This window comes from Mobula hypostoma, chromosome 10 (genome assembly GCF_963921235.1).
Source record: "Mobula hypostoma chromosome 10, sMobHyp1.1, whole genome shotgun sequence".
Lineage (NCBI taxonomy): Eukaryota > Metazoa > Chordata > Chondrichthyes > Myliobatiformes > Myliobatidae > Mobula > Mobula hypostoma.
In genome coordinates, this window is record NC_086106.1 from 134,049,852 (window position 1) to 134,077,345 (window position 27,494).

The 27,494-nt window shown below is 47.4% G+C and overlaps 1 protein-coding gene across 4 annotated transcripts in view; it reads left to right on the forward strand.

Moving 5' to 3' along the window:
• The window catches only part of arhgef6 (Rac/Cdc42 guanine nucleotide exchange factor (GEF) 6), a 223,775-nt gene that overhangs the window by 189,474 nt on the left and 6,807 nt on the right, over nucleotides 1-27,494 (forward strand). For 2 of the 4 annotated variants that reach the window (XM_063061177.1, XM_063061180.1), the window contains 7 exons: nucleotides 4,755-4,841; nucleotides 4,964-5,042; nucleotides 14,960-15,099; nucleotides 18,382-18,576; nucleotides 19,316-19,336; nucleotides 19,708-19,801; nucleotides 20,882-20,971. In XM_063061177.1, coding sequence (XP_062917247.1) covers nucleotides 4,755-4,841; nucleotides 4,964-5,042; nucleotides 14,960-15,099; nucleotides 18,382-18,576; nucleotides 19,316-19,336; nucleotides 19,708-19,801; nucleotides 20,882-20,971 — 706 coding nt within the window. The remainder of the gene's footprint in view (nucleotides 1-4,754; nucleotides 4,842-4,963; nucleotides 5,043-14,959; nucleotides 15,100-18,381; nucleotides 18,577-19,315; nucleotides 19,337-19,707; nucleotides 19,802-20,881; nucleotides 20,972-27,494) is intronic. The other 2 variants (XM_063061178.1, XM_063061179.1) reach the window with 2 other exon arrangements.

Sequence of the window (27,494 nt, forward strand, 5' to 3'; positions counted from 1 at the left end):
GAGTGATAATGGAGGGTTATTGGTGAGATGCAGAGAGTGATATTGGAGGGTTTTGGTGAGATGCAGAGAGTGGTGGTGGAGGGTTTTTGGTGAGAAGCAGAGAGTGGTGGGATGTTGGTGAGATGTAGGGAGTGATAGTGGAGGGTTTTTATTGAGATGTAGAGAGGTGGTGGAGGGTTTTTGGTGAGATGTAGAGAGTGGTGGTGGAGGGTTTTTGGTGAGATGCAGAGAGTGGTGGAGGGTTTTTGGTGAGATGTAGGGGGAGATGGAGGGTTTTTGGTGAGATGCAGAGGGAGAAGGAGGGGTTTTGGTGGAGAAGCAGTGAGTGATGGTGGAGCGTTTTAGGTGAGATGCAGGGAGTGATAGTGGAGGTTTTTTGGTGAGATGCAGGGAGTGATAGTGGGGGGTTTTGGTGAGATGCAGAGAGTGGTGGTGGAGGGTTTTTAGTGAGATGCAGAGAGTGATGGAGGGATGTTGGCGAGATGCAGAGAGTGATAGTGGAGGGTTATTGGTGAGATGCAGAGAGTGATGGTTCAGGATCGTTGTGAGATGTAGAGAGTGGTGGTGGACATTTTTTTGGTGAGATGCAGTGAGTCGTGGTGGAGGATTGATTTTGAGACTGGAGGCCCCGATTCGTGGTCTATTTGGGATCTGGTGGTTTCTGCTCCCCATCATTTTGGATAAGAGCAATGAAGACATAGTAAGTTTGCAGATATCACTCAGATTGGTGGGGTCAGAGGCAGTGAAGAATGTTATCAAGAACTGCAGTGGTATTTTGATCAGCCGGTGAAGTGGGCCAAAGAATGACAAGTGTAGTTTAATGTAGATTAGTACATTTTGCGAAGTCAAACTGGGTTGGGTCTTTCACGGTGAACTGTGGACCCTTGGGAAGTCTTGTTAGGTTACTTAAGAAGGTGTTAGGATGTGTTGGCCTTCATTAGTTAGGAGATTGATCTCAAGGTAATGTGCAGCTCTTATAAAACTCCAGGATAGATCATACTTGCAGTATTGTGTTCAGTTGTGTTCACTTCATTATAGGAAGGATGCAGAAGCTTTAGAGAGGATGTAGAGATTTACCAGGATGCTGCTTGGATTAGAGAGCTCTTTTGAGGATGGGCTGAGCGGGGCTTTTCTCTTTGGAGTGAAGGAAGATAAGAGGTGACTTGATGTAGGTGTACTAGATGATAAGAGGCACAGATAGAGTGGGCAGCCAGGGCAGAAATAGCTGATATTTAAAGGGGGCATAAATTTAAGGTGATTGGAAGAAGTTTAGGAGGGATGTCAGAGTAAGTTTTTTTGCACATAGAGTGGTGGGTGCCAGGGGTGGTGCATTCTATATTTATTAGATTAACTCAACTAGAAAAGAATATACTCAAAGCATGATTAATCATCCCTTTGGGTAAACCAGATCGTAAGTGTGTAGAACAATACATGCAAGGAATCTGCAACTGTTATTGCAGACTGAATACTCATGCCAAGAATGTTGGGAAAAATCTATACTGGGTGAGAAGTGTAATGGTGAGTTTAGTACAGTTGTGGAAGGCAAGGGATTTCCTGGCACTCAGTAGTTTGTCATGTTTAAGAGAATCTCCAGGGGAGTTTCTGGAATTTTTGCTTTGTTTATTTTGCCTTGTTTGGGCCACCTATGGAAGTCTGTCTTTCACAAGTGGTTCACTTAAACTGCACTGTAAATGTTATTTTTTGACATTTTCTTTGTCTGTTTGATGTTCTCTTTGTAAGGCTGATTCATGACTATCTAACTGTACGGTTTAGTCAAATTGCCAAAATAATTGAGGAAGTCTTGCTTTTTGATCATTGATTTTAATTTCCAAATTATCTGACAATGTAAGGCAACAAGCAAAATTCTCATTCACATGTACTGCTCATTTCAGATTTACCACTGGTTCATCTTTGCTCTGAATAAATTTTATGACCTTATTTGAAATAATTCCCCTTTAAGTAAAGGTTAGAGATTTGATAAAATCTTTCTCTTTAAGATATTAATAATTCAGTGTGCAATTAATGATATTGACTGCCTACATTTTCCATTTGAAATGTACTTGCTAACCTAAATATTGCTTATTTTTAGATATAAACTGTTACATTTTCACATCTCCAGAAAGGGGGTGGGACCAACCTTTACCTTCCTGCATGGTGCCTTCCCCATCCGCCTCACTGAGGTGGAAACTGTGTGTGGGTGGAATCCACAGTTCAAATCTGCATCCCACCACACTGCACAAGCAGGTTTTGACAACTTAAACATCCACAGTTTATCACTAAGTAATATGTACATCTCTACTGCAACCAATCTTGACTCCAGTAAAACTGATCTGGTGATCATTCTGGAGATTGGAAGTACCTGTGATAAGAAAGTAGTGTACTACAGAGTAGTAGTAGTAATTTCATGAGTTTTAGATAACAGGCAAACGCCTTAGTGTTTGACACACTCTAAAGGGGTCGAGGAGAATTCCTCACATTGATGCACAGTTTGATTATCAACCAGGTGTCAGCATCAAAGAAAGAGGCAGTTTCTCTCAAATATCCTTCGCTCTGCCCAGAACCTCCCCCACATCCCATACTAATGGAGAATTCAGCAAGCTGGCAATGAACTTCTAGGGTAAGTTAGGTCTGAAAAAGACAAGGTATTAGATTTTTAGCAGGCTTAAAATTGGATAAATCCCCAAGGCCTGATGCGGTTTAGCGCAGGCTGCTATGAGAGGCATCAAAATCCACCATTCATGCTCTCTTCTTGTTGCTGCCATCAGGAGCATAAAAGCCAAAGGAAGGGCATGTAATAGATCAAAATTGGTGGGAAGTTAGAGTATTGAGAAGCTTCTAAAAACCAACAGAAGGCAACTAAAAAAAGTCATAAAGAAGGAAAAGATGGAATACGAAGGTAAGCTAGCCAATAATATTAAAGAGGATACCAAAAGACAAATGAAGTATAAAAGAGAGTCAAGAGTAGATAACGGACCGCTGGAAAATGATGCTGGAGGGGTGGTAATGGAGGACAAGGAAATGGTGGAAGAACTGAGTAAGTATTTTGCACCAATCTTCATTCTGGAAGACACTAGCAGTTTGGTGGAGGTTCAAGAGTGTCAGGGGGAGGAAGTGAGTGAAGTTGCCATTATTAGGGAGAAGGTGCTTGGGAAGCTGAAAGGTCTGAAGGTAGGTAAGACACCTAGACCAGATGATACACTCCTCAGGGTTCTGAAAGAGGAAGCTGAAGAGATGGTGGAGGCATTAGTAATGATTTTTCAAGAATCAATAGAATTTTGCATGGTTCTGGAGGACTGGAAAATTGTAAATGTCGCCCCACTGTTCAAGAAGGGAGAGAGGCAGAAGAAAGGAAACTATAGTCATAGTCATAGTCATACTTTATTGATCCGGGGGGAAATTGGTTAAGTTAAGAAATAGGCCAGTTAGTCAGACCTTAGTGGTTGGGAAGATGTTGGAGTTGGTTGTTAAGAATGTGGTTTCAGGGTTCTTGGAGGTAAGTGATGAAATAACCCAAAGTCAGCATGTTTTCCTTAAAGAAAAAGCTTGCCAGACCAATCTGTTGGAATTTTTTTGAAGAAACAACAGGCAAGATCGATGAGAGAGAATCAGCGGATGTTGTGCACTTGGATTGTCAGAAAGCTTTGACAAGGTGCCACACATGAGACTGCTTAACAAGTTAAGAGCCCGTGGTATCTCAGGAAAGATACTAGCATGGATAGAGCATTGGCTAATTGGCAGGAGGCAAAGAGTGAGAACAGTGGGAGCCTTATCCCGTTGGCTGCTGGTGACTAGTGGTTTTCCACAGGAGTCTGTGCTGGGATCGCTTCTTTTTACATTATATGTCAATGACTTGGATAACAGAATTGATTGCTTTGTAATCAAGTTTGAGGATGACACAAAAATAGGTGGCAGTGTTGAGGGAGTAGAGAGGCTGCAGAAGAAATTAGATTAGGAGAGTGGACAAGGAAGTGGCACATGGAATACAGTGTTGGGAAGGGTACGGTCATGTACTTTAGCAGATGGAATGAGAAAGTAGACCATTTTCTAAACAGAGAGAAAATTCTAAAATGTGAGGTGCAAAGAGAATTGGGAGCCCTTGTGCAGGATTCCCTGAGGTAACATATACATACTTGATCATAAATTTGCTTTGAACTCTGAGTTTTGCATGTTGGCTTTAGGGGGCAGTTTTGAGTCCCATACACCAGAATGGAGAATGGTAACAGAGGCATTCTCCAAAAGGTTGTCAGTTAATCATGAGGGATCATTTGTTTCACAGTAACTCATTCTGTAAGTAACATTTCATTCCTGATTTATTTAATTATATATGAATTCCCAGATCCCAGTGCTACATTAAGATTTGATCCCATGTCTCCTTATCATTATCCCAGTGGTTATTTCCTGGAGAACAGGTAGTGCAGGTAGTCAGTGAGTCATATAGTTGCCACTTCTGTTTTTCTTTTGTTCTGTTTTAATCCACTCCTTTGTCAGTGTTTTGCATTTTACAGTGATGTGAGCTTTTGACCAGTGCAGTGGGTAGCTTTGATTGAAAGGCAGGGGATATCTGAGTCTTGACATATCTCATTAAATAGCTCAACAGTGTTTACCAAAGCTGCAATAATCAGAGATTTCTTTTACCATTTCACTTGCTTGCGTAAATAAAACTGGAGTTATTGCACAATGTTAAAACTGAGATCCTTTAAGACAGATCTGTTAACATGCTAAGCTGATTGTTATTGATGTGAATTCAACCATAGGAGAAGGACGAGAGATACTTCATGCTGTTTCCCTCTGTGCTACTGATGCTGTCTGCAAGCCCTCGCATGAGTAGCTTCATCTACCAGGTGAGTAAAGGTCAGGAGGGGACAAGGTGCAGTGAGAGTAACAAAGGTTTTACCATGAGCACATTCTGTGTCGGGGATCAGAACATGCTTTCTGGTGAAGGCTGTAACTTTCTTTTCTGCAGGGGAAATTGCCATTGACAGGAATGACTGTAACAAAACTTGAGGAGAATGAAAGCTTCCATCACGCCTTTGAAATTACAGGTTGGCTGTCAAAGTTGTCTAGTTATAAACTGTAAATCTCTGGTGCGTAATGGTAGAGTCATGAAAAAGAACATGGATATTTATATCACTTTATATTTTAATAATTGATTCAGGATTAAATTTTAGTTTTATTGGGTTTTATTGGTTTAATATCTTCCAAGATATGCTGCAATTACAGCAATGCAGGTAATTCTGCCTCTGGTTTGCAGTGTTCCCTTAAAATGTCCCTCCCACAGTGTGACCCTCCCTCAGTACCATCCCTCCCACAGTAATCCTCCCTCAGTACCACCCCTCCCACGGTGTGACCCTCCCTCAGTACCACCCCTCCCACAGTGACCCTTGCTCAGTACCCCATAGTGACCCTCCCTCAGTACCACCCCTCCCACAGTGTGATCCTCCCTCAGTACCACCCCTCCCACGGTGTGACTCTCTCTCAGTACCATCCCTCCCACGGTGTGACCCTCCCTCAGTACCACCCCTCCCACAGTGTGACACTCCCTCAGTACCACCTTCCCATAGTGTGACCCTCCCTCAGTACCACACCTCCCACGGTGTGACCCTCCCTCAGTACCACCCCTCCCACAGTGTGACCCTCCCTCAGTACCACACCTCCCACGGTGTGACCCTCCCTCAGTACCACCCCTCCCACAGTGTGACCCTCCCTCAGTACCACACCTCCCACGGTGTGACTCTCTCTCAGTACCACACCTCCCACGGTGTGACTCTCTCTCAGTACCACCCCTCCCACGGTGTGACCCTCCCTCAGTACCACCTTCCCACAGTGTGACCCTCCCTCAGTACCACCCCTCCCATGGTGTGACTCTCCCTCAGTACTGACCCTCCCACGGTGTGACCCTCCCTCAGTACCACCCCTCCCACAGTGTGACCCTCCCTCAGTACCACCCCTCCCACGGTGTGACCCTCCCTCAGTACCACCCCACCCACAGTGACCCTTCCTCAGTACCCCATAGTGACCCTCCCTCAGTACCACCCCTCCCATAGTGACCCTCCCTCCCATAGTGACCCTCCCTCAGTACCACCGCTCCCACGGTGTGACCCTCCCTCAGTACCACCTTCCCACAGTGTGACCCTCCCTCAGTACCACCCCTCCCACGGTGTGACCCTCCCTCAGTACCACCCCTCCCACAGTGTGACCCTCCCTCAGTACCACCCCTCCCACGGTGTGACCCTCCCTCAGTACCACCCCTCCCACAGTGTGACCCTCCCTCAGTTCCGACCCTCCCACAGTGTGACCCTCCCTCAGTACCACCCCTCCCACGGTGTGACCCTCCCTCAGTACCACCCCTCTCACAGTGTGACCCTCCCTCAGTACCACCCCTCCCACGGTGTGACCCTCTCTCAGTACCACCCCTCCCACGGTGTGACCCTCCCTCAGTACCACCCCTCCCACGGTGTGACCCTCCCTCAGTGCCACCCCTCCCACGGTGTGACCCTCCCTCAGTACCACCCCTCCCACGGTGTGACCCTCCCTCAGTACCGACCCTCCCACGGTGTGACCTTCCCTCAGTACCGACCCTCCCACGGTGTGACCCTCCCTCAGTACCACCCCTCTCACGGTGTGACCCTCCCTCAGTACCACCCCTCCCATGGTGTGACCCTCCCTCAGTACCACCCCTCCCACGGTGTGACCCTCCCTCAGTACCACCCCTCCCACGGTGTGACCCTCCCTCAGTACCACCCCTGCCACGGTGTGACTCTCCCTCAGTACCACCCCTCCCACACTCTGACCGTCCCTCATTACTACCCCTCCCTCGGTGTGACCCACCATCAGGACTGCCCTTTTTTATATCAAAACTATAAAAGTTTATTTACGACACAGACACAAGACAATCAATATTTACAAGACAGTAGTTACATTTAAATTACAATACAGCCACTACTGTCCAAAAAACAGTCTATGCCACGGGGCAACCACCGCTCATGGAAATCGCCCAGTGTGCCCGCCGTGACTGGGTGCTCCCTCTCCGAGGACAGCCGGGCACGGGCGTATCCTCAGAAAGGGGGCAGGCAATCAGCCCAGGCAGCGCTCTCCACCTTCCGCCGCCTAGACCCTTGGATGGCCGGTTTGGCCAGGCCCAGGACCAAGCCCACCAGGAGATCCTCCTCTCGTCCTGCACCCTTCCAAACTGGGTGCCCGTAGATGAGGAGCGCGGGACTGAACTGCAGCCAAAAACGCAGCAGCAGCTCTGAAGAACTCAAAAAGCGGCTGCAACCTCTCACATTCTGTGCACATGTGGTACACTGACTCCTCCAGCCTGCAGAATGGACAGGTGGAGGGGATGTCAGTGAACTTGCTCAGGAATCTGTTGTACAGGCCTGCCCGATGCAACACCTTCCACCCCAGGCCCCCAGTGTACAGGGGAAGCACCTCTGCATAAAGAGATTTCCACTGCGGACCTCCTCTGCTGCCGGATGGTAACACAGACCCCCAAGGTGAGTCCGGTAGGCAGACGAGGGCAAGGAAATGAAAGGTGTGCAAGAGCAGCACGTGCAAGAAATGCTTCGGGGCGCCACGGAACGGCCTGGTGGCCATCCCTGCGAGACGGCTGTCATTATGGGGACCCTCTCTCAGGTGGTCTCCTGTCACCTGGATCCGACGAACACATCGGGTGGTGGTGCAGCTGGAACCCCTCTGCTTCCCCACACCGTCCCGACACCCACCGTGATAGGATCAGGACCAGAGTCCCCAGCAGACAGAGTGCCAGTCCCCAACGGCGCGGGAGAACCATGCCCGAATGAGGCCAGACCTCAAACCCTCCACAGTTCCCGACAGAAGCAGGGTAGATCCCTCAGAGGGGCACAGCTGACGCCGTCCGCTGGGATTCGTGTGCCCTCCCGCAGGTAGTGTAGTGTCCCCGGCAGAGAAAATGCATCACCAGCGCATGCCACCTCGGAGGCTGGTCGCAGTACATATACCTCTGCAGGGTCCTGAGGCAGAGAGCTGCCTGCTGGGAGCACACGCACACCAAGGACTGGCTGCCCTCTGTGATCGGAAGATTCAGGACCTCTGCAGAGACCCAATGCCTCTTGTTTCCCCAGAAGAAGTCCACCAGCCTCTTCTCAGTCCTGGACACGAATACCACAGGAGGGACCAGTGCAGACAGTTGGTACCACGCCAGGAGGCGACCAGCTGATTGATCACTAAAACCCTCCCATGGTATAAGATCGCATGAAGGAGGCCCAACCAGCACCCCAGCCGGGCAGAGATCTTCGTCTCCAACTCCCGCCAGTTCTCTGGCCAGGCTTCCTCTGTCGCGCTCAGGTAGACTTCCAAGTAGAAGAGGTGCATGGTGCTCCACACAAATGGCCTCAACCCCTCTAGTAGGGAGTCCACCTGCCACTGACTCACCAGGAGGCCCGTGCTCATCTCCCAGTTGAGCCTTGCAGAGGACACGGCCTAGAAGACCTGCTAGCATTCTCATATCCTCTGCAACCGGGTTGGTGACCATGTATAGCGGTAACATTACCTCTCAGTTCTTGAACTCAATCCCACGGTTGATGAACGCCAACACATCATACATCATCTTAACCACACTGTCAACCTACGCAGCAGCTTTGAGTGTCCTATCAACACGAACCCCAAGATCTTTCAGGTCCTCCACACTGCCAAGATTCCTACCATTTATATTATATTCTGTCTTCAAATCAGACCTACCAAAATGAATCACTTCACACTTATCTGGTTTGAAGTCCATATACCACTTCTCAGCCAGCCCTGCATCCTATCGATATCCTACTGTAACCTCTGACAACCCTCCAGACTATCCACAAAACCCCCAACTTTTGTGTCATCAGCAAACTTGCTCACCTACCCTTCTTCTTTATGAAGGTCATTTATAAAAATCTCAAAGAGGAGGGGTCCCAGAACAGATCCCTGCAGAACACCACTGGTCACAGACCCCCATGTAGAATACTAACTATCTACAACCACCCTTTGCCTTCTGTGGGCAAGCCAATTCTGGATCCACAAAGCATGGTTTCATTGAATCCCATGCCTCATGACATTCTGAATGAGCCTTGCATGGGGAACCTAATCATATGCCTTACTGAACTCCATATACACTACATCCACTGCTCTACCTTCATCAATGTGTTTTTTTACATCCTCAAAGAATTCAATCAGGCTCATAAGGCATGACCTGCCTTTGATAAAGCCATGCTGACTGTCCCTTATCAGATTATGTCTCTTCAAATGCTTATAAGTCCTGCCTCTCAAGATGTTCTCCAACAACTTGCCCATCACTGAAGTCAGACTCACTGGTCTATAATTTCCTGGGTTATCTCTACTTCCTTTCTTGAACAAGGGAACAACATTTGCAACCCTCCAAATCTCTGGTACTTCTCCCATCCCTATTGATGACGCATTGCAAGAGGCTCAGCAGTCTCCTCCCTCATTTCCCACAGTAGCCTGGGGTATATCCGCAAACTTGCCACAAAGCCATGAATTCCATCATCTAAATCAATAATGCAGGCTTAGCTGGCAATGCCCACATCCCGTGAAAGAATTTAAAAGAAAAGTAGTGGTCCCAATACTGACCCCTGAGGAACACCATTGTAACCGGCAGCCAACCAGAAAAGACCAATTTATTTCCACTTGTTGCCGACTGCTTGTCAGCCATTCCACTATCCATGCCAGTATCTTTCCTGTAATGCCACAGGATTTTTATCTTGTTCAGCAGCCTCATGTGCGGCACCTGATCAAACACCTTCTGAGGATCCAAGTAAATGACATCCACTGCCTCTCCTTTGTCCACCCTGTTTGTTACTTCCTCGAAGAACTATTAACAGATTTGTCAGGCAAGATTTCCCTTTATAGAGGCCATGCTGACTTTTGACTTATTTTATCATTAGTCTGCAAGTACCTTGAAATCTCATCCTTAATAATGGACTCCAGCACTTTCCCAACCACTGAAGTTAGGCTAACTGGACTCTAATTTCCTTTCTTTTGCCTTCCTCCCTTCTTAAAGACTGGAATGACATCTGCAATATTCCAGTCTTCTGGGACAATGCCAGAATTAAGTGACTCTTAAAAGATCATGACCAGTGCTTGTGCTATCTCTTCACCAATCTCTCTCAGGACACTGGGATGTAGTCCATCTGGTCCAGGTGACTTATAATTCTTAAGACCTTTGAGCTCACCTAGCATTTTTTCCTTTGTAATAGTAATGGCACTCACTCCTGCTCCATGGACTTCTGGCACATTGCCAGTGAAGACAGATGCAAAGTACCCATTAAGTTCATCTGCCATTTCTTTGTTCCCCATTACTACCTCACCAGCATCATTTTCTAGTGGTCCAGTGTCAACTCTCACCTCCCTTTTACTCTTCATATAACTGAAGAAACTTCTGGTACCCTGCTTTTGTATTATTGGCTCAACTACCCTCATAATTCATCTTTTCCCTTATAGATTTTTTTAGTTGCCTTTTGTTGGATTTTAAAAGCTTCCCAATCATCCAACTTCCCACTCACTTTTGCCCTTTCCTTGGCTTTTATGCAATCCTTAATTTCCCTTGTCAGCCACAGTTGCCTACCCCTGCCGGTTGAGAACTTCTTCCTCTGAGGGACATATCTATCCTGTACCTTGTGAACTATTCCCCAAAACTTCAGCCATCTCTGCTCTACCAGCACCCCTGCCAGTATCCTCCTCCAATCCATTTGGGCAAGTTCCTCTCGCATGCCTCTGTAATTCCCTTTATTCCATTGCAATACTGATACATGTGACTTGTGCTTCTCCCTCTCAAATTGCAGTATGAATTCAATCATATTATGATCATTGTCTCCTAAGGGTCCCCCTATACTAAGCTCTATAATAAGATCTGGGTTATTACACAACACCCAATTGTAGATGGCCTTTCCCCGAGTAGGCTCAAGCATAAGCTGTTCTAAAAAGCCATCTCATGGGCATTCCCTCTCTTGCGATCCAACACCAACCTGACTTTTCCAATTTCCTTGCATATTGAAGCCCTCCATTACAAATGTGTCATTACCTGTCTTTTCCAGCTCCATTTGCAATCTCAGCCCCACATCTTAGATACTATTTGGAGACCTATATATGATTCCCATAATGTTTTTTTAAACTCTCGCAATTTCTTAACTCCACCCACGAAGATTCAACATTCTCTGACCCTATGTCACCACTTCCTAAGGATGTAATTCCATCTCTTACCAACAGAGCCACATCACCACCTATGCCTTCCTGCCTGTCCTTTCGATACAAAGTATAAATGATGTAAAGCTCCCAAGTATGGGCTTCCTTTAGCCACGACTAATGATGCCCACAATGTCATACGGACCAACCTCTAGTTGCTCCACGAGTTTGTCCACCTTATTCTGAACATATTCTACACGTATTTAAATACAGTACCTTTAGTCTTGAATTCTTCGCCCTTTTGAATTTTGCTTCTATGGTACAAGTTAACTCTAACCTGGTACAATTAGTCCTTCGTGAGCTGCCGAAATTCCTCCACAGAGACAGGCTTGTGACTTGGTGCTGGGGTTGAGGAAATCTGGTGTCTCAGCTTCGAAAGAGCTCTCCTCTTCCCCCTCACCACATCCCAAGCTCATTGCCCTCCAGGCAGTCATCGCCTGCACCCGACTTGACCACCTCATTCCTCGCAGTGGTCCCAGTGGGAGGCCCCACCATAATCAGTACCCCATCCTTACAAAGTGATAGGGGGAGGCCCTGCTACCCCTGAATCCAGAATCTGTCCCAGATGTGGAGTAGGGCAGGTCCCCTGCTCACTGCCACCTCTCAGAACTGTACTTTCTGAGCTTGGAGCAATTAACCTGCTAACTCTCCTGAAGATTAGGTGCAGCACGTGGAGCATCTGGGCCGTGCTCACCTCCACACCCTCATCACACTCCCTGCAAGCAGCACTAAGAGAGTCCTCTCCCTTCCCACCCGTTGGGACACTCTCTCTCTGAATATCTATGTGGAATGGCGATGCAAGGGTGTTCCGGTTCCCCTCGTGCACCAGAGCTGGCCGCTCCACAGTAGGGCATTTGGCTTTAATTGAGGCAACAATCTGGGAAACTAATTGCCCTGGTGAACCTCTACCCACAGGTGACGTGACCCCTTTTCTTCAGGGCTTTTCCTTTTCCCAGGGAATACACGCTCTGGGTATGCAGCCTCAATCGAAGACAAGTCTGCCTCCTCACACAGACCCTCTGCTATGGAGCTGCTCACTAGCCCAGAGGATCCCTTTTAGACTGAAGATATACTGAGGCATGCTGACCCCTCCTGAGGCATCCTCAGTCTCCTGCACCCTCTGCAATGGAGCTGCTCACTACCCCAGAGGGTCCCTTTTAGACTGAAGATATGCTGGGGCATACTGACCCCTCCTGAGGCATCCTCAGTCTCCTGCACCACTTCCCTGGGTTCTTGCTCTACCTCAGATGCCACAGGGTCCTCCAACTTAGGTTCAACAGTAACCCCCCCATTCTTCTCTGGGGACAGGCTACGAGATGTTTATTCATTTTCTTTGCCTTCTTACCCATCCCCTGAACTCACCATGTCACACCCATCTCCAACTTCCACTGCTACTGGCTGGGGGGTAGGGGGAGTGGGGGCAAGTAGGAGATGGGTCAGCGGGGAATACGTAACGGTGTCATGCTGTGCCTCTGAGGCAGAGTTGGCTCCTCACACAGTGAAGGCCAAACATTCGATATTTACAAGACAATGAATAAATTCAAGTTAAAATATCATTATTACTGTCTATTAAAAAGTCAATTTGTTGGGGGAGGCCACTACTCCCAGAAATCTCCCTCTGTACCCATTGTGACCTCATGAACCCTATAGCCGGGCATGAACGTATCCTCGGAAGAGGGTCAGACAGTCAGCTCTGGCAGAGCCCTCAACTTTCCACAAATGGCCATCTTGGCCGGGCTCAGGGCAAGCCCACCAGGAGACCATCCTCACGACCCACCCCTTTACAAACTAGGTGCCCGTTTATGAGGAGAGTGGGGCAGCAGCCCTTTCGGATACTGAAACAGGGGCTGCAACCTCTCACACTCCATATATGCATGGTACACTGACTCCTCCCGGCCACAGAATGGACAGGTGGACGGGGTGTCAGAGAACCTGCTTAAAAACCTGTTGCACAGTACTGTCCTATGCAACACCTTCCACCCCAGGTCCCCAATGTACAGGGGAAGGACCCCAGCATAAAGAAACTTTCACTGGGGTAGATGGTAAAACAGACTGCCAAGGTGAGTCTGGTCGGCAGACGAAGGCAAGGAGATGAAAGGTGTGCAGGAGCAGCCCGTAGAAAAAACTCTTTGGAATGTCACAGAAGAGCACAGTGGGATGGTTCGCATTCTGTGGAAGCCTTACCCGCGAGGTACCTCAAGGCCTGGGTCCAACAAGCACTTCCTGCCCATCAGGTTGTGGTGCAGCCGAAACCCCTGCACTTTCTCGAACACCTACCATGATAGGATGGAGACCAGTCCCTCTCACAGCTAGAACACTGTCCCCTGTGGGTGCAGGAGCACCCTGTCTGGATGAGCCCAGACCCCATACTCCCAACGGCTCTTGGTAAAACTAAGGCAGTTCCCTCAGAGCAGTGCGGCTGATACTGTCCACTGAAAGCTGTGTGCCCTCCTGCAGCCAGTGTCCCTGGCGGAGAGCATCGCCAGCCCATGCCATCTCAGAGCGTGGTCACTGTACAGGTATCTCTGCAGGGTCCTGAGGCAGACAGCTGCCAGCTGGGTGTGCACACACACCAATGACTGACTGCCCTCCGCCATTGAAGACTCAGGACTGCAGCAGAGACCCAGTGCCTCCTATTGCCCAGCAGAAGCTCGCCAGCCAAATACAATGGGCAGGACTAAAGTAATCAGCCGAGAGCATATCATGGAGGCCATCAGCTGACTTATAACCCACAGCCTTCCCCAGTATAAGGTCACACGAAGGAAGCCAGACCAGCATCCCAGCCGGGCAGAGATCTCAACCTCTTCAGTTCGCCGGCCAGGCCTCCTCCCTTGAGCTCAGGTAGATGCCCAAGTAGGGTGCAATTGAAATCACCTCCCAGGATAATGCTCTAGCTATGATCTATGGAACCCAGCAATGCAGACACCTCTTAACAGGTGCTACTGCATCGAGCCGGGCTCAGGGGCCTACACGTGCAATACCTTAGGCTGGGAGAAAAGGGCCAACAAGATGGCCACCCTTCTGGAAGTGGAGCTGAGGTGGCTCATGTGGACCTGCCCCCTATCCCCCCAGCCATTCCATGAGCCAGGTGGATTATTCTCCTGGAACAGTGCTGGTTTCCTGCACGACTGCCCCTCCCACAGGGTGACCCTCCCTCAGTACTGACCCCCCCCCCACCCACAGTGTTTGTTTTTTAGCATTTCGCTCCAGACAGTCAGCCATTCTTGTCTGGGGCATAGTGTCAGGATTGGGCTCCTTTTGGATTAACTGGGTCACGATCTGAACGTTCCTGACTTGACCCTTGTTTTTTTAACAAGGCCGAGTGGCTAGCTGAACGCTCAACCCGGCACGGATGGAAAGCGTGCTCGGGGGGTGGCCCGACTTGGATTCGAACTTGGGAGCCTTCGCTCCGAAGTCCGGCGCTGGTGCCACTGTGCCACCAGCTGGCCCCAGAGTGTGACCTTCCCTCAGTACCTCCCCTCACTCAGTATCGCCCCTGCCACAGTGTGACCCTCCCTCATGGCAGTCTCCAAATTAAAGTTGTTTTTTAGTAAAATAAAATAACTCTCGTACTGCCACTTTGTAAAGACACAAAATTCTGGAGAAACTCAGCAGGTCAAGCAACATCTATGGATAGGAATAAACAGTTGATGTTTCAGGCCAGGACCCTTCATTTTGTGTTGTTGTGGATTTCTGGCATCTGCAGAATCTCTGATGTTTATAACTCTGCTTGCCCTCTGCCCCACAGGTAGTATGATAGAACGGATCCAGGTATCCTGCAGCAGTGCCCAGGAGCAGCAGGAGTGGGTGGACAGCCTTCTGATGCTCACCAAAGGCACCGTCCCTGGGACCTCGGCTACCAAATCTCTGCCTGTATCATCTCAATCGGTACTTAGCTCCCTGTAGCTACCTAATCCAGAAACAGAACAGCATTTTTACTGCAGAATTCATTAATAATTAATTGTAATTTGACAGAGGGGTACAAGGTGATAATATGTGTAGTCGCATGGATAACCAGAGACTTTTCGCAGGGTGAAGGTGGTGAATATGAGTGGGCATAATTTTAAGTTGAGTGGAGGAAAGTATGGGGAGTGTGTCAGTGATTTGTTTTTTACACAGTGAATGGTGGGCGTATGGGTAGAGGCAGATACATTAGGGACATTTAAGAAACTTAAATAGACACATGGTTGATAAAAAAAATAACTGGAGGGCTATGTAGGAGGGAAGGGTTAGATTGAACTGGGAGTAGGTTAAAAGGTTGACACAGCATCATGGCGAAGGACTGTAATTTCTATGTTCAATTTGTGGTTTGTGTCTAGATAAGATAAAAATATCTCAAAAATCCCTTTTTTTGAAGATGTTGCGAGAGCATGCAGCTTGTTGCAAGCAGCTCTCTGAGGATTCACTCATTACTTCCAATACTGAATGCACCGTTCGGTATTGTGACTATTGACGAAATTATAATTGGAGGTAGACAAGACTAGCATTACATCTTGCCGTAGGTATGGTTCCTTGAAACTGTGATCCCAGTGTGTGTTGGCGCAACTGCCTCGGTTTTATGTGTGCCAGGAGAAAGCTGCTTCAGTAGCTGAGTGATGTGACCTAGAGACGTCAACAAGCTACATTACCATGAAACTCTTCAAGCATTGCCATAAGACCATAAGATAAAGAAGCAGAATTGAGTCTGTTCCTCCATTTCATCATGACTAATCCAATTTTCCCCTCATCCCCAATCTTCTACCTTCTCCCTGCATCCATTCATGGACTGAACAATCAAGTATCTATCAAACTCTGCCTTAAATATACACAAGGACTTGGTTCCACAGCTGCCTGTGGCAAAGAATTCCAGACAATTACAACTCTCTGCCGAAAGAAATTCCTCTTCATCTCTGTCCTAAAAAGACTTCCCTTTATTCTGAGACTGTGTCCTCTGGTCCTAAAGTCTCCCACCAGAGTAAACAGCCTCTCCACATCCACTCTAACAAGGCCTTTAGAGCCTCATTAAAGGCCTTTACCAAAGATATGTATAGGCAAGGTATTATTGAGGTTGGAACTCTGCAGAAGGACTTGAACAGATTAGGGGAATGGGCAAAAAAGTGACAGATGAAATACAGCAGAGGAAAATGTACAGTCATGCACTTTGGTAGAAAGAATATTTTCTAAATGGGAAGCAAATTCAGAAATTGGAAGTGCAAAGAGAGCTGGGAGTTCTCATGCAGAATTCTCTAAGGGTTAACTTGCAAGGCAATGATAGCATTCATTTTGAGAGGATTTGAATACAGAGCCTTCTCTTCAGATTGGAGATGGCTAATGTGAGACGGCAGAATTTTAAGGAGGAAAGCACAGGGGGGATGTCAGAGGTGGTCTTGTTACACAGAGAGCGGCGGGTGTATGGAACGGGTGGTGGTTGGTGGTGGAGGCAGATACCTTAGGGACATTTAAGAGATTCTTAGAGAGGCACATGGATGATAGAAAAATGGAGGGCTCTGTGAGAGGGAAGGGTTAGAGTGATCTTGGAGAAGATTAACACCATGGGCTGTACTGATCTATGTTCAACAAAGTGCAGTGCAGGTAGACAATAAGGTGTAGGATCATAACAAGGTAGATTCTGAGGTCAAGAGTCTATCTTTTTGTACTACAGAACCATTCAATACGTTTATAACAGCAGGGAGAAGCTGTCGTTGGGCCTGGTGGGACGTGCTTTCAGGTTTTGCATCTTCTGCCCGATGGGAGTATGGGGAGTTTGTGCCTTGTTTTTTTGTATTTTCTCTCCATTTAGAAAATAGTCAACCCTTCCTTCTCTTCTACTGAAGTGCATAACCATGCACTTACCTACACTGTATTCCATCTTCCATTTTTTTGCCCATTCTCCTAATCTAAGTCCTTCTGTAGCCTCTATACTTCCTCAAAACTATCTGCCCCTCTACCTACCTTCATATTGTTTGTAGACTTTTCAACAAAGCCATCGATTCCATCATCCAAATCATTGACATATAACATAAAAGAATCGGTCCCAACACAAACCCCTAGTCACCAGCGACCAGTCAGTAAAGGCTCCCTTTAATTCTACTCTTTGCCTCCTGCCAATCAGTCACTGCTTTATCCATGCTCGAATGTTTCCTGTAATACCATGGGCTCGTAGCTTGTTAAGCAGCCTCATGTGTGCCACCTTGTCAAATGCCTTTTGAAAATCCAAGTACACAACGTCGAGCGATTCTCGTTTGTCTACCCTGCTTATTATTTCTTCAAAGAATTTTAACAGATTTGTCAGACAAGGTTTTCCCTTGAAAAAGGGCCTTTCTTATCATGTGCCTCCAAGTACCCTGAGACCTCAACCTTGATAATCGACTCCAACATCTTCTCAACCACTGAGGTCAGACTAACTGGCCTATAGTTTCCTTTCTTCTGCCTCTCTCCCTTCTTGAAGCGTGGAGTGACATTTGCAATTTTTCAGTTTTCCGGAACCATTTCAGAATCTAGTGATTTTTTTAAGATCATTACTAATGCCTCCACAATCTCTTCAGCCACCTCTTTCAGAACTCTGGGCCATATACCATTCAGTCCAAGTGACTTATCTACCTCCAGACCTTTCAGTTTCCCAAGCACCTTCTCTCCAGTTATGATAACTTCATACACTTCATGACTCCTGACACCTGGAACTTCCACAATACTGCTAGTGTCTTCCACAGTGAAGGCTGATGCGAAATACTTATTCAGTGCATCCGCCATTTTGTTGTCTCTCATTACTACCTCACCAGCATCGTTTTCCAATCTCACCTCTCTTTTACACTTGTGGTAATATTTACGTTTTGTATGTATTTGAGTGATTTCTACTGTGTTGTGCACCTTGATCTGGAGGAACACTCACAAAATCCTGGAGGAACTCAGTCCCCCTCCCCTCCACCTTTCAAATCTACTCCTCAGCTTTTTTTCCCCAGTCCTGCCGAAGGGTTTTGGCCCGAAACGTCGACTGTACTTTTTCCCATAGATGCTACCTGGCCTGTTGAGTTTCTCCAGCATTTTGTGCGTGTTGAGCTTCCAGCATCTGCAGACTTTCACCTGTTTGTGATTTGATTTGATCTGGAGGAAGGCTGTTTCATTTGCTGGTATACTTGTGTATGGCAATAAACTGAAGTGGAACTTGACGACTCCTGTTTCATTCTAACTCAGCAGCACGGGGAGAGTAAGCAGCCTCCAGCCACTCCATCACATCAACCCCTGGCTTATTCACCGCCACAATCTTACAGCAGTGGTACACAAAGCAGAGGCCCCCTGGAGCCACCCAAAATGCCCAGGCCATGGACCCTGAGCTGCCTGAGACCTGCACCTCCACTCAGACCTTCAGCTGCCTTAGGCTGCAAGGAGGTATGTGCTCTGTGCCCAAGCACACCATTTTAACTGTCACTTACTTCCAAGAAGGTAGAAGGTAATGTGCTGCTCCTTGTATTGGTGCCACAAGGGTCACCTTTAATTAATTGAATCAGTATCGGGCAGCACGATGCCATTACAGTTCCAGCTGCCGGAGTGCAGAGTTCAAATCTGGCGTTCTCTGTAAGGTCCATGAAGGCATGGGCTTCATCCGAGTGCTCCGGTTTCCTCCTACAGTCTGAAGACATTCTGGTCAGTAGGGTGACTGGTCATTGTAAATTGTCTGGTAGTTAAGCTAAGGTTAAATAGGTGGTTTGCTGGGCAGCACAGCTTGGTGGGTCGTGAGGGCCTGTTCTGCACTGTATCTCCGACCAAAATCAAATGGTGGGAATAATTTCTCAAGAACCTGATATCTGGCTGAGAACAAACTCGCTTCCCTTGCGTGTTAATCTTCAGCCCCGGGTTTAAAAACTTTGTGCTATTTTCAATGGATAATTAGGATAACCATAAACTATCTCAATGATGCATGAGACTACTCCTGCATTTGCCTGCATGTAAAATAACCTTGAAAACTAATTGAAGTTATGTGAATGGTGCACAGAGAGCACAGTTAACACTAATATCAATAATATTTTAATAATCTTTTATTGTAGTGAATGAACTTTTCATATAATCAATCATCAAATTTTTCTTTCACTTTCATCTTATCTTTCTTTCTCCATTTGTTGCATTGTAGAGGATGTCTTATATTTTAAAGGTAAGCTGTAGACAAGTAACTTTTCTCTTATTTGTGTGTTATGTGCATGCTTGCGATGCAACAGTGCAGCTGCTGTCTTACCACCTCCTTCACCTGCTTAATTCAATGCATTTAAAAAGTTCCTACAATGTGTTTGTAAACTGCACTTATTCACCTTCCATTGTTAAGACCAACACGGTTCTACTGAAGAAACACTAGATGCAGAAACGTGGTTGGTCTTCCAGCGTTGCAACTAACTAGACACAGGAGGTGTGTTCAATCTGGCAAAGCTCTGGCACGTCTGCTTCTGGTTTCTTATCAAACTGAACAATTGCTGTCTCACTACAAACCAATAATGTTAACCGACAGTCGGGTGCTTCCTGTCCTTGCAGGACTCCAGCAAGAGCCCCAAGGCAGTGAAAAAGTTCCTCAGCAAACGGAAGACAGAACGCAAAACTTCAGACGATGAATATATTTTGCGTAAAAGTAAGTCTTCCACTGACTTTCAGTGAGAAGTAAATCTTTCAGTGACTGCTTTTGGATCCGAGGTCTGCATTTCATTTTCAAAATGTGTTGAGATTTTAACTGGTGATTACAGTTTGTTAGAATGAGCTGTGATTCCGTATCTAGCATTTCATGTCCAACATTCTAGTTAGGTACTGCAGAGATCTGAGGGAAGTAATTCAGAGGTAGTTTATGTGTCCCTCCAGAGTTCGAGTGTCTGCAGTCTCTTCTATTTCCCTCCTTAACTAACACCCACACTTGCATCTTTCTGCAGTCGGCAGGAATTCTCCTTTTATTTGATTGCAAATACAGATTCCTGGTGTTGTTTAAAGGTGTGGGCTGCTCATTTGCATTTTCTTGAGCTGAGAGATCAGAGTTGTTCAGAAATAAACTGGGATTGTGGTGATGATATAACTCAGACCACATTACGTACTGAACTGTGAAATCTTTTCACTCCATTGGTATGTTTGAAAGTAGCTTTGCTTTCACATTGGTATCACACTCCAATTATTTTTCCAAACTGTCAGCAAGTACCCTGTCATGAATAATACCTGCTGTTGAAAGCTGCATTCAGTAGTAGAAGGTGAGGATACTATGGTACCTGTGAGCTCGGAGTATTCACTCCCTGTTCAGTGACCTCTTGGCTGATTTGCTAGCAATCTCGATCAAAGAATGAGTTTTAAATGCTATTTTATGTATTTTCTTTTGAACACAATTTCCTGAACATAACAAGGACCTGTTCTACTCTATATCTCTTTAAAAAAAAAAGTTGCACCATGCAATACCTAAAATAATATGTTACAATAAACATACATTTTTTAAAAATTACATAGTGCAAAAAGAGTAAAAATAGTGAGCCTCAACTTCACAGCAAGTGGCTGTGTTTGAAGCTTTTAAAATAAAGCTTTTAGAAAAGTGATTCCTGTCTATAGTGTCTTCCATCGACAGCACTTCATAGCCAGTGAAGTGCCATTAAGTGTGGACCCCACAGGAAATGCGGCAGCCAAGTTGTTCACAGCAAACGCCCACACACAACCTGACTATCTTATTTGCTTCTTACAGGTACAGCAGCCCTGGAGGAAGATGCACAGATCCTTAAAGTCATCGAGGCTTATTGCACCAGTGCGAACCTTCAACAGGCTCATAGCTCAGGCAGGTGACAGCGCCGCGTCAGGGGCGGGGTAGGGGCGGATCGCTGCCCGCAGGGCTACTCTCTTTGGCACGGACAGTGCTGGGCAGGGCAGGGGTGGGTTGCTCCTGGGCAGGGTTGCTCCCGTGGCATGGCCATGCATGATCAGCACAGGGCAGAGCAGGGACAGGTCTCTGTTGGGTAGGGCTGCTCTCGGAGCATGTTAACGCCAGGAAGGGTAGGGGCAGGTCTCGTGGCGTGGCCACCGCAGGGCCATTTCCCATTTATACTTTCAATCAGACTGAAGTTTCTAATCATCTTTCAAGTATAAAGTCAGAGTAAAATTATGCATGGTGTACGAGGAGCTTTGAGCTCATTCACTGTTTAGGTGATTCTTCTCTGAAAACTGCATTAGAGTGGAGTAAGACCACATGACATAGGTGCAGAATTAGGCCATTCATCCCATAAAGTGTGCTCACCATTTCATTATTGCTGATTTCTGATGACTCTCAACCCCATTCTCCTGAACACGAGATTCTGCAGATGCTGAAAATCCAGAACAACTCACACACACAATGGTGGAGGAACTCAGGAGGCAGGCAGAATCTATGGAGAGGAATAAACAGTCCATGTTTCAGGCTGGCACTGGAAAGGAAGTGGGAAAAGGCCAGAATAAGAATGCAGGGGGAGTGGGAGGAGTACAAGCTGGCAGGTAATAGGTGAGACCACTTGAGGGGGAAGGTGGCTGGCTCGAGGAGCAGGTAATAGGTGAGACCACGTGAGGGGAAGGTGCCTGGCTCGGGGTGCAGGTAATAGGTGAGACCACGTGAGGGGAAGGTGCCTGGCTCGGGGAGCAAGTGATAGGTGAGACCACGTGAGGGGAAGCTGGCTGGCTCGGGGAGCATGTAATAGGTGAGACCACGTGAGGGGGAAGGTGCCTGGCTCGGGGAGCAGAGTGCAGCAGAGATTAAGAGGGAGCAGTGAATGATGGTCTCACTGAACTCCCATCGAAGAGAAGATTTAAGCTTCTTCAGAGTAAGCATCCTTTGAAGAGACTTGGCATTGGAGCAGCAAATCATTAACATGAGAGATTAAGATATTGAGTGTGTACGAGAGAAACCAGTAACAGAATGAGGAAAAAACATTCTTAGTCATTCTTTGAGCCACAGAATTTAGATTAAAGAGAGTAGAATGATGATAATAGAAGAAATATAATAGAGAAATGGCCTGAAGCATTGTTGACGGTCCCTGCCATCCATCCCACAATCTCTTTCACCCACTATCAATTGGAAGGAGGTACAGGAGCATCAGGAGTAGGCAACAGCTTCTTCGCTCAGGCTGTGAAACTAATCAGTATGCTGCCACCACTGAGGTCTCGCCACTAGGACAGAGAGCTGTTCACTGTTTATCTGTGCTGTGTGAGATGTATATTTAGTTGATGCACTATGGTCTGGAGAAATGTTGTTTTGTTTTTGGTTGTATATATGTACAGACAGATGACAATGAATTTGAATTTGAAAGGAGTAGGTGTGCAGAGAGCAGCTTGCAATGAATCGCCATGCTGCAGCGCCATTTTATTTTGCTGCTCTTTCAACATGCAACTTGCCTCTGAGCAAGATCTTTGACAACTACCCGGCTGTCACCACAGAGCTGATTTACCTGATAACGATGTGGTACAGAGGAATGTGATGTGATGATCACATTTCACAGGCAGAGTACCCTTTGGGTTGTGTTGTGGTTGGAATGCAGTTCGAGAGAGAGAATCTTTCTAGCCAGATGGGGCAGTCACCGAACATTAACATTTAGGATTGCCACTGCGATGGATTTACACTCCTATGTGAAGGGCACCTGTTAAAGGACCCATCTTCCATGTTGTACTGGAATCCAATCATTGCTGGGGACGGCTGCATACGGACACTGACCACTGCTGCTCAGTGATCTTTCACTAGGTTTGAGCAGAGAATGCACTACTTCTCAATTTTTATAGTGATTGCATATGAGCCACAATAACCAAGATTCAGTTACAAATCCTGTTGGGTTATAGAAGAAGCAACCTTTGTTCAGATTCTTCTATCTAAGTGGTCTCAGCTGAACATTTTACGGGGGACTTCCGGTAGCGCTCATGGAGTGAAGTCGCGTTCTTGACTCGCTCCATTACCTCTGAGTTTTTTTCTCTATGATCAGCTATACTTTAATTAACCATTAAGGTATTAACTCTTACTATACTTTGAATTAAATTGAACTCTCCGATAACTGGATGCGTCTTAGATCTGCTATGTCTAAGAACGGGAAAAACGGCAAGGATGGTAAACCTCCGGTTAAACCGAAAGGTATGGATTTTCCTCCGACTGAATCACCGGTGACTTTGAAAGCTATATCGGAGTTAATTCAGAGGGAAATTTCAACCTCTGTTACGGAGATGATTCGTACGGAAATCGCTATCTCTGTTAAGGACCTGATTCATACGGAAATCTCAATTAATCTCCAGAAAATTGCCGATTTAATTGATAAGATGCAAACATCTATTACGGAACATCAGTCGGCTATATCTGATCTTCAAAAATTCGCGCAACAAAGTGAGCTTAAGATGGGGAAAATCGAAGAAACAATTAATGTAATGAAGAAGAAACTTGACTTTCTGACTTTTAAAAACTCTGACTTAGAATCTAGAATGCGACGGCAGAATTTACGAATGATTGGGGTGCGTGAAGCTGTTGAATCTAACAACCCCATGAAGTATTTTTCTCAACTTTTAAAAGATGCATTCCCTACTGTATTTCCTGACCAACCACCGCTACTGGATCGTGTTCACAGAGTCCCATCACACTCGTCTAGGTCAGATAGACCTAGGCATGTTATCTTACGTTTTCGTTACTTTCAAGACAAGGAGAGACTGTTTCGATTCGCTCGATCTAAAGGTTTCATTGATTTTTCGGATCTTAAGTTCCGATTCGTGGAAGATTTCAGTAAACCAATCTGGGACCCACGGGTTCGCTACAGATCTGTGATGTTGGAACATTTTACTCCAGAGGCACAATCTTTCTGGCAATCAGAATTAACCCAGGTTGCTCATTCTGTACCTGCCAGCCCCTGAAGGACTGATTTCAGCCACCCTCATTTGTGCTCAAGCTCACTGCACTCGGTAGTTGGGGGGCTGGTGAAGGGTCATGGACGGAGCAAGCTGGAGGGGGGGAGCAAGCTGCAGGGGGGAGGACGCTGGCGGGGGGAGCAAGCTGCAGTGGGGAGGACGCTGGCGGGGGGAGCAAGCTGCAGTGGGGAGGACGCTGGCGGGGGGAGCAAGCTGCAGTGGGGAGGACGCTAGTGGGGGGAGCAAGCTGCAGTGGGGAGGACGCTGGCGGGGGGAGCAAGCTGCAGTGGGGAGGACACTGGCGGGGGTAGCAAGCTGCAGGGGGGAGGACGCTAGTGGGGGGAGCAAGCTGCAGGGGGGAGAACGCTAGTGGGGGGAGCAAGCTGCAGGGGGAGGACGCTAGTGGGGGGAGCAAGCTGCAGGGGGGAGGGCGCTGGAGGGGAGAGGAGGCTGGAGGGGGAGGAGGCTGGAGGGGAGAGGAGGCTGGAGGGGGAGGAGGCTGGAGGGGAGAGGATGCTGGGGGGGAGCAAGCTGGAGGGGGAAGGACGCTGGAGGGGAGAGCAAGCTGGAGGGGGAGGACACTGGAGGGGGGGGCAAGCTGGAGGGGAGAGGATGCTGAGGGAGAGCAAGCTGGAGGGGGAAGGACACTGGAGGGGAGAGGATGCTGGAGGGGGGAGCAAGCTGGAGGGGAGAGGACACTGGAGGGGGGGCTAGCTGGAGGGGAGAGGACACTGGAGGGGGGGCAAGCTGGAGGGGAGAGGATGCTGGAGGGGGGCAAGCTGGAGGGGAGAGGACGCTGGAAGGGGGAGGAGGCTGGAGGGGGGAGGAGGCTGGAGGGAGGAGCAAGCTGGAGGGGGAGGACACTGGAGGGGGGGCAAGCTGGAGGGGAGAGGACACTGGAGGGGGCAAGCTGGAGGGGAGAGGACGCTGGAAGGGGAGGAGGCTGGAGGGGGAGGAGGCTAGAGGGGAGAGGACACTGGAGGGGGGAGCAAGCTGGAGGAGGGAGGACGCTAGAGGGGAGAGGATGCTGGAGGGGGGAGGAGGCTGGAGGGGGAGGAGGCTGGAGGGGAGGAGGCTAGAGGGGAGAGGACGCTGGAGGGGGAGGACGCTGGAGGGGGGAGCAAGCTGGAGGAGGGAGGACGCTGGAGGGGGGAGGACGCTAGAGGGGAGAGGACGCTGGAGGGGAGAGCAAGCTGGAGGGGTAGCATGAGAAAATTGAGGCAGGCGGGTGCAGATCACAGAGCCTGGTTCAGGGAGGGGAGAGTGGAGGTGGAGGTTGGAGTGGATAAGTGGTGAGGCAAAAGCTGTAAGTGCTCGAATCTTAAGCAAGAAATGGAGCTGTTCATGGAGAGGTCAAGGGAACATGGAACTAGGTGAGGGAGGTGCAGTGTGTGCATGGTAGGTAGATAGAGCTGGAAGGGAAATTACCTTTTACCAGTTGCTCCAAATAATTGAAATTGCATTTTCAGGAGTATTTGTGTTAGCAAAATGTCTCACCAATGTTGCAACAGTCGCGATACTTTATTATATTTCTGAGGAGTATACACTTTGGGTGTAAAATTGATGACCAAGTCGAAACCTGAGCTTCTCACATTTGTTGTGCAACATACGCTGTTGAACTTAGAGCTCGTCTCAGAGGCACTTGGAAGTCAGTGCTGTTCACTGTCCCGATACGGCGAGAACAGAAGGATCATGTGACAGACCGCTACTTCTGTCTGACCAGTGTGTGGTTCCTCTGCTAAAAACAAGAAATCCATTGACTACCCTAATCTCGCTTCAGCCATGAGACCTGTGCCACATGATGATACCGAAGCCACCAGAGACGTGGAGTCTAGCGGAGGCAGATGAAGATGACATGATACATGAAGCAGGAATGGAAACGACACTGATACTGCTACAGATTTTGAACCCTTTATATTGAGTGAGCCTGATCTGATAACTCAATCTGGGTTAAATTACCTGGTCAGAGACTTGGGTTTTGTCAAAGGCAAAAGCAGAATTACTGGGTTCAAGACTGCAAGGATAGAATCTGCTGTCATTAGGCACAAAATTTCTGAGGAGGATTTTGATATTTGAGAATGGTTGTTTCCCAGAATAACTGATGCCAAGATTAACGAAGGCATTTTTGTTGGTCCACAAATCAAACATCATCAGTGACCAGCAATTGAAAGAGTTTCTAATTGTACCAGAGAAAATCGTGTGGAAGGCGTTCAAAGATGTTGATGAAAATTTTCTTGGCAACTACAAAGCACCAGACTACATGCAGCTGGTTGACAAGATGCTTTAAGCATACAAAGCCATGATGAGCAATACGTCACTAAAGATTCATTTTCTGCATTCCCATTTAGAATTCTTCCCTGTAAATCTTGGCACTGTTAGTGGCGAGCATGGTGAAAGTTCATGGAGAAATGGTATCAGGGCAAATGCTGGCTGATTATTGTTGGACGCTTAAGCGAGAAGCCTCAGACACTGAGTACAAACACAAATCATTAACAAAACATTTTTACCTTAGTTGAACTATTGCAAGTATCAGCACTACTATGCAATTAAATGCATTATATTCAATAAAAGTTAATTTCTTCTTTCTCCAAATTCCTACATGATCTAAGTAGTCTGAAATTATATTTGTATTCAGCTTCAAGCGGTCTATCCAAGACAGAAAAATTCTGAGGAAGCAACACTTTTGAAAAAATTTGCTGTCCTGTGTTATCAAAGTACGTTTGCAACCCTGAGGTTCGTCTTCCCGCAGACAGCCACGAAAGAAAGAACAACCGTGGAACCCATTGAGAGAAAACGTCAAACACCCAGCACACAAAAAGAATTGCACAAAGGACAAAAAAAGTGGGAAACACAGAATACAAAACACCAAATCAAAGAGACATCAAAAGAGTCCAAGTATATTCAGTTCAGTTCAATCCAGCGCCGTGTCTCGTGATCTGCAGCCCACAGAGCTAGTCCGTCATAATATACGTCACACAAAACAACAAGAAAAGAAGTAATGTCCAGAAAGACATCATAATGCAAACTACAGAATCCAGTCCACAAACTGTGTCAATTAAACCTTGCCCAAGACCCACAGACTTCCACCATCTTCGGGCAGCATCAAGCAAGAGGGAGAGAAACCAACAGTAGATAGGCACCTTCCCCTGGAGCAGCGAGAGAGAGAGACCATTCATACGTAGGGACCTTCCCCTGGGGGCAGCGAGAGAGAGACTGTTTGTATGTAGGGACCTACTCCTGGGAGCAGCGAGAGAGAGAGACTGTTATGTACATAGGGCTCTTCCCCCAGGAGCAGCGAGAGAGAGCGAGATTGTTCGTACGTAGGCACCTTCCCCTGGAGCAGCAAGAGAGAGACCATTCATACGTAGGGACCTACTCCTGGGAGCAGCGAGAGATACTATTCATACGTAGGGGCCTTCCCCTGGGAGCAGCGAGAGAGAGACTGTTTGTTTGTATGT